Source organism: Vombatus ursinus, unplaced genomic scaffold (assembly GCF_900497805.2).
Source record: "Vombatus ursinus unplaced genomic scaffold, bare-nosed wombat genome assembly UNPS02014826.1, whole genome shotgun sequence".
Classification (NCBI taxonomy): Eukaryota; Metazoa; Chordata; class Mammalia; order Diprotodontia; family Vombatidae; genus Vombatus; species Vombatus ursinus.
In genome coordinates this window covers 6174263-6190905 of record NW_020954604.1, presented here as the reverse complement: position 1 = coordinate 6190905, position 16643 = coordinate 6174263, and the positions used below count along the sequence as shown (strand labels likewise).

Genomic DNA, 16643 nt, shown 5'->3' with positions numbered 1-16643 from the left:
TGTTTCTTTTGTATATTCATAGAAAAATTCAATATTCCAGAGTTGGAAGGGTCTAAGAATTTAGCCACTGCTCTCTTCTGTTCCACAGTTCTACTTGTTTTATGAGAATGTGGATATGTATGCCATATTATTGTGGTTCCTAGCCACAAGTACAATTTTAGAAAAACTGGGTAAAATGTTAGAAGTAGGAATTTGACCCTCTACAACTCATAACAAACCTAACCTCTGCCTTAGGAAGTCATTTTAATGGCTCTTCTTTTTATAGACCATTCTGTATGTTTTTGTTTCTCCAATTTGTACATGAATCAATTCCTCCAGACTCCATTTTATCTGCATTCTGCATTAAAAAATGGTTCTAGGTATTGCTGTTATGCACTTGTCTGGTGTGAGTTCTTTGAAAGAAATTTTTGAAAATTCTTTCAACTCTTGTGGTCTCCTTTCTCCCCATGAAAAGTATTCAAGGATTCAAGTGTCTACTCTGGTCCTTAAAGGATGTTAAAGAGCCAGAGATGGTGGAGCAAAAGCAGTGACTTGCTTGAGCTCTCCCTTAAACCCCTCAAAATACTTTTAAAAATGTCTCTAAACAAATTCTAGAGGGGGCAGCTAGGTAACACAGAGGATAGAGCACTGACCTTGGAGTCAGGAGGACCTGAGTTCAAATCTGGCCTCACACACATTACATCACTAGCTGTGTGATCTTGGGCAAGTCACTTAACCCTAATTGCCTCACCAAAAAGCAAAAAAAAAATTCTAGAGCAGCAGAACCCATAAAAAGACAGAGTGAAGCAAATTCCCAGCCCAAGACAACCTAGATGGTTGATTGGAAAGGTATATTGCGTTGGGCTGGGAAAGAAGCACAGTTCAGTGAGGGCATGTAGGCAAAGACCAAGCCTCAGTGAACCTGGAGCAGGCCTCAGGGGACTGAATCATGGGGAGCTGTGGTGGTTTCCAGACTTCTTAACCCACAAATGCCAAAGACAACTTAGAAGGTCAGTAGGAAAAGTCTGTGGCCTTGGTGAGAGAGAAACTTGGTCCAACACTCAATCCTGGCACAGCCCCCAGAGCTACTTCTGGAGCTCTCGACCTACAGAATGAGGGAGAATCGAGTGACTGATCAGAGGGAGATTACAGAGATCTCTTTGCTGGTGCTGAGGCAGGAATCTCTTGCTTTGCCCCTGCTTGAATCTGGGTCACAGTTCTGAGTGCCAGTCCTGGGGTGAGGAGGAGCACTGGCATGGTGGAGCTTGTGGTGGCAGTGGAGAGGGAATCCTCCTCACAGTTCCAAGGCAGAAAAGAATGCTTGTGGTCACTCATAGACCAGAACACAGGCCAGGAAAAAAGTAAACACCTCACCTTTGATCATACCACCTTGGAAGAACTGAAAATTTACTGGTCCCTAGAAGTATCTCAGAAAAAGTAGCTGCACAAAACCCCTGGAGCTTGGGACAGTATATCTCCATACTGGAAGCAGACCCCTACCTTAACAAAGAGTTTAAAACTCAAGTAATTGGCTGGGAACATGATCAAACTATGCAAAAAAAAAAATGCCAGACCATAGAATCTTTCTTTGGTGACAAAGAAGATCAAAACATACAACCAGAAGAAGACAACAAAGTCAAAGCTCCTACATTCAAAGTCTCCAAGAAAAATATGAATCAGTCCCAGCCCATGGAAGAGCTCAAAAGGGATTTTGAGAAATGAGTAAGAGAAATAGAGGAAAAAGTGGGAAGAGAAATGAGAGTGATGCAAGAAAATTATGAAAAACAAGTCAACAGCTTGCTAAAGGAAACCCAAAAAAATACTGAAGAAAATAATACCTTAAAAAATAGACTAACCACATGTTTTTTAGTCAGTGGCTGGTGCTAGCATGTTTGCACACTGCACTCCTTTCCTGCCCCACACTCTGTTCCTCTGTCGCCACCATCACTGCTGCCTCTTTCTGGTCCCTCCCACCACCACCATGGGCTTCAGAGATCTCAAGACACCTGCGGGCTTGCAACACCTCAACAACTTCCTGGCAGACAAGAGCTACATCAAGGGGTATGTGCCATCCCAGACTGACATTGCAGTATTTGAAGCAGTCTCAGGACTACCACCTGCCAAATTGTATCATGCTCTCCATTGGTATAACCACATTAAATCCTATGAGAAGCAGAAGGCAAGCTTGCCAGGAATAAAGAAGGCTTTGGGCAAGTATATGCCTGCTGATGTAGAAGATACCACAGGAAGTGGTGGAGCTACAGATAGCAAAGATGACGATGACATTGATCTCTTTGGGTCTGATGATGATGAGGAAAGTGAAGAAGCAAAGAGGCTAAGAGAAGAATGCTTTGCTCAGTACGAATCAAAGAAATCAAAAAACCCTGCAATTGTTGCCAAGTCTTCCGTCTTACTGGACATAAAACCTTGGGATGATGAGACAGATATGGCAAAATTGGAGTAATGTGTCGTAAGCATTCAGGCAGATGGCTTGGTCTGGGGATCTTCTAAACTAGTTCCAGTGGGATATGGCATCAAGAAGCTTCAGATACAGTGTGTAGTTGAAGATGATAAAGTTGGGACAGATATACTAGAGGAACAGATAACTGCCTTTGAAGACTATGTGCAATCCATGGATGTTGCTGCCTTCAATAAGATCTAAAAATTACCATCCTCAAAAGTTACATTTAAATAAAAACATTTGCAAGCAAGGAAAAAAAAAATAGACTAACCCAAATGGCAAAAGAGGTCCAAAAAGCCAATGAGGAGAAGAATGCCTTAAAAAGCAGAACTGGCTAAATGGAAAAGGAAGTCCAAAAGCTCATTGAAGAAAATACTTCCTTAAAAATTAGAATGGAGCAAATGGAAGTTAGTGACTTTTTGAGAAATCAAGACATTGTAAAACAAAACCAAAAGAATGAAAAAATAGAAGACAGTGTGAAATATCTCATTGGAAAAACAACTGACCTGGAAAATAGATCCAGGAGAGATGATTTAAAAATTATTGGACTATCTGAAAGCCTAGACATCATCTTTCAAGAAAATATCAAGGAAAACTGCCCTCATATTCTAGAACCAAAGGGTAAAATAGAAATGGAAAGAATCCACTGATCACCTCATGAAAGAGATCCCCAAAGGAAAACTCCTAGGAATATTGTAGCCAAATTCCAGAGTTCCCAGGTCAAGGAGAAAATATTGCAAGCAGTCAGAAAGAAACAATTCAAGTATTGTGGAAACATAATCAGGATAACACAAAATTGAGCAGCTTCTACATTAAGGAACTGGAAGGCTTGGAATATGATATTCCGGAGGGCAAAGGAGATAGGATTACATCCAAGAATCACCTACCCAGCAAAACTGAATACAATCCTTCAGGGGAAAAAATGGATATTCAGTGACATAAAGGACTTTCAAGCATTTTTGCTGAAAAGACCAGAGCTGAATAGAAAATTCAACTTTAAAATACAAGACTCAAGAGAAGCATGAAGAGGTAAATAGGAAACAGAAATCATAAGGGACTTATTAAAGTTAAACTATTTACATTTCTGCATGGAAAGATGATATTTGCAACTCATGAGACCTTTGTCAGTATTAGGGTAGTTGGAGGGGAAAAAATTTTATGTAGATAGATAGATATATAGATAGGTAGATAGATAGATAGATAGATAGATAGATAGATAGGTGGCACAGGTGAATAGAAGATGAAGCGGTGATATCTGGAGAATAAAATTAAGGGGTGAGAGAGGATTATACTGGGAGAAGGAGAAAAGGAGAGGTAGAATGGGGCAAATTATCTCACATAGACAAAAAAATTTACAGTGGAGGGGAAGTGGTGGAAGGTAAGAGGGAATGAGTGAATCTTATTCTCCTTGGATTTGGCTTAAGGAGAGAATAACATACACACTCAATTGTGTATCTTACCCTACAGGAAAATAAGAGGGAAGAGGATGAGAGAGTGGTGGGATGATAGAGGTGAGACTGGATTGAGGGAGGGGGTAATGAGAAGCAAACACTTCTAAGGAGGGACAGGGTCAAAAGAGAGAATAGAATAAATGGAGGGTGGGATAGGATGAAGGGAAATATAGTTAGTTTTTCACAACATGACTATGATGGAAGTGTTTTGCATGACTACACATGTATAACCTGTATCGAGTTGCTTGCCTTCTCAGTGAGGGTGGGTGGGGATGGAGGAAGGGAGAAAATTTGGAACCTAAAGTTTTGAGAACAAATGTTAAAAATTGTTTTTACATGCAACTGGGAAATAAGATATACAGGCAATGGGGTATAGAAATCTATCTTGCCCTACAGGAAAATAGAAGGAAAAAGGGATGGCGGGGGGGATAGAAGGGAAGCCAGATTAGAGGAAGAGGTATTCAGAATACACACCATCTTGGGGTGGGGGAGGGATGAGATGGGGAGAAAATATGAAAAATTTAAAATCTTGTGGAAGTGAATGTTGAAAACTAAAAATAAATAAATTGTACTGGATCAAAAAAAAAAAGAAAAGAATATACTCACTTGGGGCAGCTAGGTGGCTCAGTGGATAAAGTGCCAGCCCTGGAGTCAGGAGGACCTCATTTCAAATTTAACCTCAGACACTTACTAGCTGTGTGACCCTGGGCAAGTCACTTAATCCCAGTTGCCTCCCCCTCCTCCCCCCAAAAAAGAACGTACTCATTTAAATACAGAGAAAATCCTGTCTTTCCTCTACTCCTTAATCTTCCCTCATGTAACTTTTAGAGGTTCATATTAAAATTGCCTAGTAGACATTGACAGTACCAGTCCCAAGCAAGAATTTAGAGTGTGTCTTCTCTACTCCCTGCTTCCTCTTTTTTCACCCTTCTACCCCCATTTTCCTTGCTATTTCCTCTGTGTCTTTGCTCTATACTATAGAGCATGTGTATTATATATTATATACTATAAAGCATATATAATCTATATTATAGGGCTATAAAACTACTCCATCCTCCACACAGAGGAAAGATCTGGAATCACAGACTGAAATTTAAATCCTAGCTCTGGTTATATGACCCTGAAGTAGTCATTTACCCTTTTTGATTGTTAGTTTATTTGTTTGTAAAACATAGAGGTTAGACTAAATGACTCTTGAGGTCCCAGCTCTAAATCTAGGTTACTAATATATTACCTACTATGTCCCACCAGGAAATGGAATGCTTGAAGGTTAATTGGTGCTACAAAGACTGATGACCTAGACTGGGGCAAGGTTTGGCTGTAGTCCTTGATGATTGACAGGTGGGTTGAGAGTGGGAATGGAGCTGACCTAATACACAGGCCATTCCCACCAAGTCAGTGCTAAAGATACTGAAGAGAAAGTTGTTGTGGTTGTTTGTCCTTCATTCTCAAAGAGGATCAATGACATCACAGTTGATGACTTGATTCATGTATTAATTGCATTTCAGTGAGGCAGAGTTGCATAAAGTTGTCAGCCTCACTTTATCTTCCAGAGTCCAGTGGCAGGATAAAAGTCAGGACAACTAGTGATGGCTTGGGATGCAGTGGCTGACCTTGGTTTCTTCAATGTTTGACCAAGGTCTAAGTGCTCCAAAGTGCCTGCTTCAGCCACCATCATGGCTGTTGAAACAAATTGTTCTCATCTGACCATTCTTCTAGGGGAAGTCTTGACTGCTTGGGGTAGATGGCTTCCTAACTCACTGATGTGTTTGAGGCCTGTCAGTTATCCTCCACCTGGTTTAGCCTGTCTACTGAGATGGTTTCCCAGGGTGTGGTTGCTGGGCATGCTATAGCTTCTTGTAGTCACAGGTGAGAGTTGGGAGGCAGGTAGAACCAAAGGTGGATAAGCAACCCTAAAAAGGGCTTGGCAAGCTCTCACACCCTAGGTTCTAGTCCTCACTAGATCAGATGTCAAGAACACCAACCCCAGGAACTGACCAAGAATGAGTGCCAAGAACACCAAAACTAGATAGAAAATACCAGGAGAGCAAGACCAAAGATATCGTCAGCTCAAGATCTGAGATAATAGACAGTTTGCACTACAATGATATTTAACCTCTGCATAGGTTTCCTTGGATTCAATCATTTGGTAAGTATCTATTAAGCACTTACTATGTGCCAGGCATTGTGCTAAGTTCTGGGGAGGCAAAGAAAGACAAAACCAATCCTTGCCCTCAAGGACTGTACATTCCAATCACAGACATGGTGTATAAATAACAAGACACATTGATGTTATATTTGGAGTAGGTAAAAGATAACCTCAGAGGTGAAGGCGCTAGCAGGTAGGGAGACTGAGAAAGGCCTCTTGCAGGAGGGATTTGAGCTAAGCCCAACTAGCATTTATTAACCCAGCTTTTTTGGGAATATTCTAAGCAGATTGGCTTGCTGCCTATAGGGAACCGGGCCTCACCCTTCCCAGAAACATTTGCATTTTAAAAGATGTCAACAGAAAGGAGGACATTCATGCTTCTGGATTGTCTAATCCAGAAATTGGAGATGGGGGGAGGAGGGTGGGGTAGAAACTGGAGGCAAGAAAATGCTTCCTAGAGTCCCCTCAAATTCTATGACATGGGTGACTATTTACTCTGTAATTGCTAAAAGAACATCAAAGTTCTATTGATTTTACAATGCATGTGAAAGCATCACCCCAGTTTATGAAAACAAAACGCTCAGCCAAGACATTTTATGTCTGCTTTATTCCTGTCCCATTTGCCTTTACCCCCGATCCTTCCCTTTTCCCCCCAAGTCCTGACTTATTTCATGACTGAACACTGTGTAAAGTGCCCAGGGCTGTGCTGGTAAATGTTTTAACAACCAGCTGTCTGGGGGGGGAAAAACTGCACATCTGATGCACTTTTAAGTTTAATCTGAATTATTAATATTTTTCTATCACTTCCTTAAGTCTAGATCATCATCAAAACAGTAAACCAAGCCCAAATGCTCACACTGAAAATTTTAACATTTGCTCCTTTCAAGCTGGCTCTAGGAACACCCCAAGTGCTTAGATGAGTTGTCCTTCTATCTGGGTATCAACCAATTAATAAATCAATAACCATTGATTAGGAATTTTCTATGTGTTAGCATTGTGCAAAATCAGGATATAAAACAAAGACAAAACCATAAAAACAGAATCTGTTTTTCAGGAGTTTACAGACTAGTAGGGGAGGCAATATAAGAGGTAATGTTATCTGGGATGGATGGATAATGGAGATATGGGATGGGAGGTTAAGGAAGTTGGTTTCAAGAAGTAGCCCAGTGGGAAGGTGTTAGAAGCAGCCTAATACCAGCATTCTCTTATTTCAAGTTCAATGTTGGAATGAAATGAGACATTAACAAGTTATTGAACAAACAACAAAAGGAGGCTTACTTGGTCTTAATACAGCAGAGTGTTTGCAGTAAGAATATGGTGACATTTTGCTTTTCTCTCTCACCTCATCTCCATGAGAAAATGCATCAGGTCTTGAGGACGGGATATGGTGACTTCCATGGTCTTCAAGAAATACGTCAAGTAGGAGAGGCTCCTGGGGCAGCTAGGTGGCGGAGTGGATAGAGCACCAGCCCTGAAGTCAGGAGGACCTGAGTTCAAATCTGGCCTCAGACCAAACACTTGACACTTACTAGCTGTGTGACCCTGGACAAGTCACTTAATCCCAATTGCCTAAAAAACAAAAACAAAACAAAAAGTAGGAGAGGCCCCGATTACATATAAGAGGGACTTTTATGCCCTTAGATTACCAGGAAGCTGAAAGCTGGGCAATTGGTCAGGGACAGCTTTGCCTCCTTTTTAAGGAAAGCTAAACCTTTTTGAATACCATAAGTACTAAGAGGTTAAGTGACTAGCTTAGGGTCAGTGTCACATAGCCACTATGGAGCAGGGATAAGACTTGAATCTGGGTCTATATGTCTTTGAGGGGGCAGCTAGGTGGTGCAGTGGGCAGAGTCAAGAAGACTCATCTTCCTGAGTTCAAATCTGAGCTCAAACACTTACTAGCTGTGTAATCCTGGGCAAGTCATTTAACCCTGTTTGTCGCAGTTTCCTCATCTGTAAAATGAGCTGGAGAAGAAAATGGCAAACCACTCCAATACCTTTGCCAAGAAAATGCCAAATGGGGTCACAAAGAGTCAGACATGACTGAAATGACTTAAAAATTTCCTACAATTTGACACCGAGAGAAGCTATCTATATCTTTGGGAAGGGTAAACCTTGCCTGGGAGAATAGTTTATTGACCTACTTTGTCTTTTCACTCAAGTGCTAGAAATATTGTCCTAACTCCAAGACTCAAATGTCTTTCTAAACATGTCTAACTTTTTTGGCTTGGACTTAGATGTGATTTCATGGATATAGGAAACTCCAAATGAGGAAGCTCTTCCTATCAGAAGACCCATAATTAGTCTACATCTTGTCTTAAAGAGTGGACCCTGAGATGGTAAACAATATTAGAAAATTTTTCAAGCTGAGTCCCTCAAGCGCCCAGGGAGAATCTTACCCACCAACTAGATCTGCTGACAGGGGAGTTAAAGTAACTTAAATAGCCAGAGTAAAAAGAAAAAAAAAATTTATATATATATATATATATATATATTAGCATGCTAAGGAAGATGGTTCTCTGATAGCAGTTTCAACTTTGTAGGGTACAGATTTGGTTTCTATAACTCTTCAGGCTCACTTACAGTACATAGTCAATCAGCAGCACTCTTTGGCAACTTGGATAAGTAACATCTTTCACGGGAGATGGAGGGGTAGAGAAAAGGGAAGAAGTGTAATCAGTCAGAGAAAAAGTGGTAGCTTTGGGGAGAACATATGCCATGCAACTGGAAAGATTTGTTGTTGAAATGAGATTCCCTATTTATTTGCAAGAAAAAAGAAGAGGTGTCTAAATACTTTTATAACTGTTAAAGCCCATTTAATCTAATACATCAAGACTGAAACAACCATTTAGACAAAGCTGCAGGTAAATTGTATCCAGTGACAGCAAATAGTCTTTCCAACAATTTGATAGGACCATCTATTTTACTTTCTCCCTACATTTGTTACATGTTATTTGTTCTTTAGTTACTTGCTTAAGGTTAAATAGCTAGTATGACACTAGTATGGTATCTGAATCCAGATATTCCTAATTCTAAGGCTAGCACTTTAGCCACTATAACAAAATGTCTTAGAATTATTATTTTTGGGGGTGGGGAGAGGTTCTGGATTTGTGATTTTTGTCAATAGATATAAACTAATTCCCCACTAACACAAATCAGTAATTCTATGACATATCGTATCCTGGGGCACTTCTTTTAAGTTAGATGACTTGCCCAGGATCATACACATAGATTATAGACTAAGGATAAGAAAAGACCTTAGAGACCATCTTTTCCAATTCTTTCATTTTGTAAATGAGGAAGTTGAGCTCCAGAAAGATAAGTGACTTGCTAAATATCACACAGTTAAGTGCCCAAGTTGGGATTCGTACCATGTTCCTAGGGGTTCAAAGTCATCAATCTTTCTACAGAACAACTATGACATTCCCTCTAGCTAGTTTGTATTAATGGTAGATCTTGAACCTATGTCTTCCTGACTCCAAAGTGAGTAGTCTCTCTACTCTACCACACTGCCTTTTTCCCTTAAAGGCTTAATACACTTTAATACAGTAGGGTGTTGTGTTCCAGTTCAAGAGGAAATACAGAGCCACCAATGGTTATACAATAAGAAATTTTCTGATTTCACCTTATATCTCTCCTATTTGAATAATTTGCTCTGCACTTTCTCATAGAAGATCTCATTTGACTCTTATAACAACCCTGGCAGGTAGGTGGGTCAAATATTGAAGAAACCGTGGCTCAGATGAGTGATGTTGATGTCAGGTAGGTGGAAATTTTCAGACTGAATCCAAATGCTTCTTAATGTCTCAAATGAATTTTTAAAACCTGAATGTCTCCCTGTTGGGGACAACATATGTTCCAGACCAATCAGTCACTGACATAGATGCTGAATATTAGTCCTATATCTTTGTAATCTGATTAAATGGAGGTTTGGGTCCACAAGATTGGGGTAAAAGCTTATTTCTAACTATGTGTACATGACACCATATATCTTGATAGAAGCTTAAAAAATTCTGTCTTCATGCTTCTATATTACTAAAAGTTTAGCTAGGCCAACTGGATTTTCTTTTAGCTTTTCATCCCAATTTGTGGTGCTTGATTTGACATAGACATATATTATATGTAACAAGGGATGGTTTGTAGGGTAGAGAGATAGCCAACCTGTGTTTAGGGAATGATTATCATTCTACTCCATCATCTCTTTTCAAAGAACCCCAGTTATGCTTGATCATGATTCTGCCCCGGCAGACAGTGTTGGTGAGGGGCCTCCCTGTCAGCTAGAATTTTCTGCATGGATGCCTGGGGTTGGCTGCACTGGGGGACTTCTGTGTGAATGCTTCTAGACTCTTTCAACCTCATGTGACATTTTGACAGGCGCTGTTTTCCTTTTGTTTATTTAGAGGGATTCTCAGCCACTCTTGGAGAGTATGGACACTCTTCATTCCAGCCTGGTGCACTCACTGTCATTCAGTGAGTTCCTATCTTAGCAAGCACTGTATATAAAGTTAGTAGATGGGTCAAAATCTCATATCAGAATCAATCTCTACTGAATGCCTTATGTCTGTTCCCCCATCTCTTTTGCAATGTTCCAGAATCAGAGAATCACAAAATCTTAGAGCTAGAAGGAATCTCGGGGGCTATCTAGCCCTGCTCATGCTGGAACAAAAATCCCACCTACAACATACGCAACAAGTGGTCATTCTGACTTTGCTATAACTCTATCTCCAGAGGCAGCACATATTTACTTTTGGATAAAAAGCTCTTATATCATGCTTTTCTGCAACTTCCACCTACGGCAATTGGTTCTGTTCTCTGGATCAAAGCCAAGCACTAGTCTACTCCCCTTCCATATGATAATACTTAAAAAACTTGAAAAAAGTTATCATGTCTACCCCTAAATCTTCTCTCCTCCAGGAGAGTTCTTTCAGCCAATCCTCATACAGAATGATTGTTAGACCCTGATAGAGTGTGATCTTGAAGTCTTTTGCAAACCTGAGGGTGCTATATAAATATTTGTATTATAATTATTGTATAACATCTGTGTGATCATCACTATTATTTAACATATTAGCTTCCCTTCTGGCTTTGTAGCATCTGTACATTTGTTAATATGCCATCTATGTTGATAGCCAAGTCATTCATAAAAAATGCTCAATAGCATAGTCCAAGCACAGATACTTCATAGCACTCTACTAAGACCTCCTTCCAAGTTGAAATCAAACCATTAATGGACTCGTTGGGTCCAGCCTTTCAACTAGTTTAAAAATCACTTCTAAATTCAGCTAACTAGTTTGTCATCTAATCTACTTTCTTTGTCTTTTCTGTAAGAACAGTATGAAAGATTGTCAAATGCTTGTGATATCAAATCTAGGTGAATGATAACTATGGTATTTCCTAGATCTACCTAGTTTGATAATAATCATATCAAAAAAGGAAATGAAGTCAGTCTGATATGACCTGTGTTTGCAGTGGGAGTGGAGAAGAGGAGACAAATGAGAAAGAAATTGATGGTAGAGGCAGACTTGAAAGAACTTGGGAAATGACTGTGTGTATTGGGGGAGGGGTGAGGAGGGAGAGAAAGAAGAATTCAAGGTTACAAGCCTAAGAATTCTGGAGTCACCTAGAAGCAGAGAAGTTAAGAAGAACAGATTTATTGGGGAAGAAGAATTAAGTTTTTGGACACGTTGGGTGTGAAGTGTTAGTTGGGCATTCGGATATTTTGTACTAGACTTGAACACTGGAGGAAATACTGGCATAGAGATAAAGATTTGAGAGTCATCTTCATAGAGAATCAATGAAGCCATGGTATTGGATGAGTTCACTAAGGGACCATTTTGTATAGAGGGAAGAGAAGAGGGCTCATGACACAGCCTTGAGGAATATCCATGTTAAAAAGATGGATAAAGAATGAGAAATTGAAAAAATATTAAAAAGTTGTAGGAGAAGCATGAGAGTACAGTTATAGAATATTAACTAACATTTGTCAAGTGCTTTTGCATACATTATCTCATTTGGGTCTCATAACAACCCTCTAAGCATGATTAACCCCATCTTACAGATTAATATATTGAAGTCGAGAGAGTTAATTGACTTGCTTATAGATATAGAGCTAGTAATTCACAAGATCATAGAGTTAGAACTAAGGAGGAACCTTAGAGGTCCTTTAGTCCAGCTATCTCATTTTACAAAGGAGGAAACGGAGACCCAGGCAGTAATTGCACATTAATAAAGCTGGGATTTGAACCATGGACATGGGTTCTGTAATGAGTATAATAATTTGTTAGATATATTGGAGCTTCCATTCTTCACAGGGGAACAGGACAATGGAGTTACACAACAAACTATCAATTAGAAGGATTTCTGAGGATTAGAGCTGCTTGACATACCGGTTATCCTTTGCAAAGTGAACTTGGGGAAGCTTGCAGAGGGGGGACTAGCCTTGAACAGCTCAAGGGCAGCCTTTAACAGCTGCAGACTTGGGACTTTCAAAACATCTTACTTCCTGGCTTATCATATCTACAGATGTCTTCTCTCTCCACCCTTCCCCCCCCCCGCACCTCCCCTTCTCCTCCCCCCCACTCAGAAGCCTCTAGAAACTATATTTCACTCTTTTCCCATTCCCTTTTGAGCAGCTGAGAATTCTCTTGCTCTCTACTTCCTTTTAGGATCTTCTTTCTCCTATAAGCCTTTTCTCAGACAATAAATGTTTTTAATTGGTGTATCAGACTCTTTCATTTTAGGTCCCTTTATGGGCCTGAATGTCTTTGGTTAACAGAATCCATACCCTTTGGTTCCAAATGTAGCACTTCTTCCACTGTACCATGCTGTTTTAGAGACTTGGTTTTAATCCAATTTTTCTTGACTCAAAGTCCAATACTATTTACTATGCAAATTCCTGCATCTAGGGAGAAGAAGGAATTTAAGAAGAGAGTAGTAATCAACAGTATTAAAAGCAACAGGGTGGTCAAGGAGGATGAGGAGGAAAAAGGAAAAAGGACCATTAGATTTACTAACAAAGAGGTCATTTCTGACCTTGGAGAGAGCTGTTTAAATAGGCCAGTGTAGTCATGGGAGAGATTGAAAGGTGAAATATATCATTAAACTTTTGTCTAAGCAGATGACCATGATCAGGCCTGGACTTACTCAGGTTTTCTGCGCGAGGACTCCATAGAGGCTGGTGTAAGCAGCAGAAAAATCAAGATGGTAGAAATACCATCATGAAGGCTGACTCTACATGTCTTTAGTGACTCTCTAACTTTCCTTCCCCTAGCTCCAGGTGCCATCCAAGACCTACAGTCCCTGGACTCTTGCCCTCACATTGCTCTGTTTTCCACCCAGGTTTTCTTATTGATGTACATGTTTGTTTTGGCATTTAAAGCCAATCCAATCCAGTAATACAATAAACATTTATTAAGCTTCTACTGTGTGCTGGCACAAGTGGTGGGGATACAATGAAGGATACAAAGAAAGACATTTCCTACCCTCCAGGAGCTTATAATCTCTTGTTTGTCCTTCCTTTTCAAAGAAGACCAATGACATCATGGGCGATGTCTTGACTTGTAGGTGAATTGGATTTAAGTGAGGCAAAGCTGCACAACACCATCAGCTCCACTCTCTCTTCCAGAGTTAATGAAGTCCAATGGCAGGGCCAAAGTCAGGACAGCTGGCATCAGCCCAGGATGCAGTGCAGGAACATGGCATCTTTGTTCTAGATGAACTGGTCAACTTGTTGTATGTGATATTTCATTTCACCTTGGTGCCTTTTCATAGGTATCATCCCCCTTACCCTCTATGTTATACATGTGCCTTTTAAAGGGGTGTTCAGGAATCATGGTCACAAAACCTATTAATTCAATTAAAAAAACATCTATTAAAGTATACTGTGTGCTAGGCACCTGAGAATACCAAGATGAAGGAAAACATGGCCCTTGCCCTGAAAGTAGTTTAGTGGGGAAAGCAGTGAAGAGAAGTACAGAGACAACTAAAAATATAAGCTGTTTTTTCCCATTCTATGTTTGCTCAGTGACACATACTTCTTTCACAGTGACTGGCCTTAGGTAGTAGGTGATGTTGTGGCTAATGCATCATTTCCCTGGGTGAAGAGCAAAATTTTGAATGTTATGTTATTGCAGATAGAAAAATAATGATAACATCTAGTGTTTACATAGTCCTGTGAAGTTTGCAAATATGAGAAATACATATTATAAATAATTTATTTGATATATATGTATATATATGTGTGTATATATATACATATTTTTTTTTTCTTGAGGAAGCTTGTTATTGTGGATGGAGCTAGTCTTATAGCCAGGAAGTTCTAGGTTGAATTCTAGCCACATTCTGACTATGTGACCCTGAGTAAGCAACTAAACCTCTCAGTGGTCCCAGCAACTCTCTAAGGATAAGTTTGCATTGGTAGAAGGAGCTTCCTCTTCTGGGAGTTTCCTATACCAAGGAAAAACCACAAGTCCCATCCCTATGTATTTTGCTTACTCAGCATATGTAATATTGTAAGCATAATATTGGTAAAATACATGCATATGTAACTAACTTCAAAACATGTTTGAGCTCCCAAAGAATTGAACAAAAATGGCTATTCTTATTGGAGGGAAAATGTAAATATCTTCCTAGTTCTTCTGAAGAGTTGTTAACTTAAATGTAAAACATGCTACAATTTCTCCTGGTGAAGAATTCTGTGCTATACAGAAAAAGAGTTCAAGAACTGCTATAGTTGGTGCTTATAATAAACCTTTCTTCAATTAAAAATGGCAATGCTACATAGTATGAAGATGACAAAGCTCTGGACATTTGATGATTGATCAACATTTATTAAGCATCTGCTATGTATCAGACATGGTGCTAAGCCCTGGGTCAATACCAAGTATAATTAAATGAGATAGAGTCTTAGATTTAGGGGAGGACTTCAGAAGCCTTGTATTCCCTTGTTTTATAAATAAGAAAACTGAAGCCTAGGGAAATTAACTGACTTGTTCAAGCTCAAACAGGTAATAAGTAGAAGCTCCAGGATTTAAATCCAGGTCTTCTAACTCCAAATATAGCTCTCTTTCCATATGTATGTCAGTAACATCTACCATATTATAGTTGCAAAGCCAATGCATGCCTTCCAAAGGTAGGTCTTAGAACCAGAAATGATGGCTATTGTAAATACAGTGGAGTTTTGGTTTATTTTTTTTGAGGGGGGAGGAATAAAGGAGAGGAATTCTGTTTTGGACATGTTAAGTTTGAGATGCCTATGGGATATCCAGTTTTAAATGTTCATGGTGATATGGGACTAACACTCAAGAGGTAGCCTACATACGTAGATATTGGAATCATTTGCAGAGAAATGATAATTGAACCTGTGGGAGCTCACAAAGTCTCCAGGTTAAAAAAAAAAATGAAGAGAGAAAAGAGAGAGGGTCTAGGACAGAAGCTTTGGTTATACCCACAGCTAGTGCACAGGACATGGATATATATTCAGCAAAGGAGCAAAAGGAGAGATCAGGCATGTAGGAGGAGAGCCAAGACTCATTTTGCAATAACACAAAAACCCAGAAAAGAGAGAACATTCAAGAGAAGGTGGCCAATAGTGCCAAATGCTGCAGAGAGGTCAGAAAGGATGAGGATTGAGAAAAGTCAGTCAGTTAACAAAAATTTATTAAGTGCTTACTATATATACCAAGCATTTTACTAAGTGCTGAGGATACTAAGAGAGGTAAAAATGCAATCTTTAGTCTTAAGGGGTTTAGATTTTCTAATGGGGGTGACAACATGCAAAAAATTGTACATGCAAGATATAGGCAGTGAAAATGGAATGTTTTATCACATATGGCCATTAAGTACACATTTGGTAACTTGGGAAAGAGAAGTTTCAGTTGAATAATGAGGGAGGAAGTTAGTCTACAGATAGTAGAAAAGAGATTGAGAGAAGAGGAAGTGGAAATACTGAGTAAAGACAACTTTTTCCAAAATGTCGGTTGAGAAGGGGAAGAGAGATACAGAATATTAAGATGATAGTCATCAATGGGGAGTTAAAGTATCAAAAGACGGAAAGATCATGAGAAAGAGTGCCAGAGAGTACAGTGGACAAGACAGGCAGATCTGGAGTGATACATCAGGGAGGTAGGATTGAGGTCGATGGGAATAAGAGGTTGAATACTAGTGATTAAAGGAAGAGATTTGTTTGTCAGCAGCATAGGGTCCAGCATTATTGGGATGGGGAGATTGAAAGAGAAGGAAATTCGTTAACCATAGGAAATTAGTCCAGGCAAAGTATTAGTGGAGGGGAGGAGCTCCACTGATGAGTTGAAAATTATAGTTTGGCCTTCCACTGCCTGAGGTAGCAGCTCAATAATGTTGTATTCTGTAGGTCTCAGGAATGCCATACCTCCAGTTAACGAAAATGGGCTTGGTGGTATTTTATCCAGAGAGACTCCAAAAGTTCACCTTGCTTTAAGGTTTGAAAAGAATTTTATTATTTTTTAGATAGAAATTATTTTTGTTAAATATTTCCTAATTACATGTAAGAAAGTTTTTAACTATATATATATATATATGTATTTGTATATGTGTATATATATATAGTTCCAAATTTTCTTCCTCC

The 16643-nt window shown here is 39.5% G+C and overlaps 1 protein-coding gene and 1 pseudogene across 1 annotated transcript in view; both read left to right on the top strand.

Annotated features, from left to right (window-relative positions):
* The first annotated feature begins 1960 nt into the window (after positions 1 to 1960).
* Positions 1961 to 2647, top strand: LOC114025108 (annotated as a pseudogene).
* An 11032-nt stretch (positions 2648 to 13679) lies between these two features.
* The window catches only part of LOC114025034 (meprin A subunit alpha-like), a 52037-nt gene continuing 49073 nt past the window's right edge, over positions 13680 to 16643 (top strand). The window contains exon 1 of the mRNA XM_027838356.1: positions 13680 to 13796. Within this exon, the coding sequence (XP_027694157.1) occupies positions 13680 to 13796 (117 nt within the window). The remainder of the gene's footprint in view (positions 13797 to 16643) is intronic.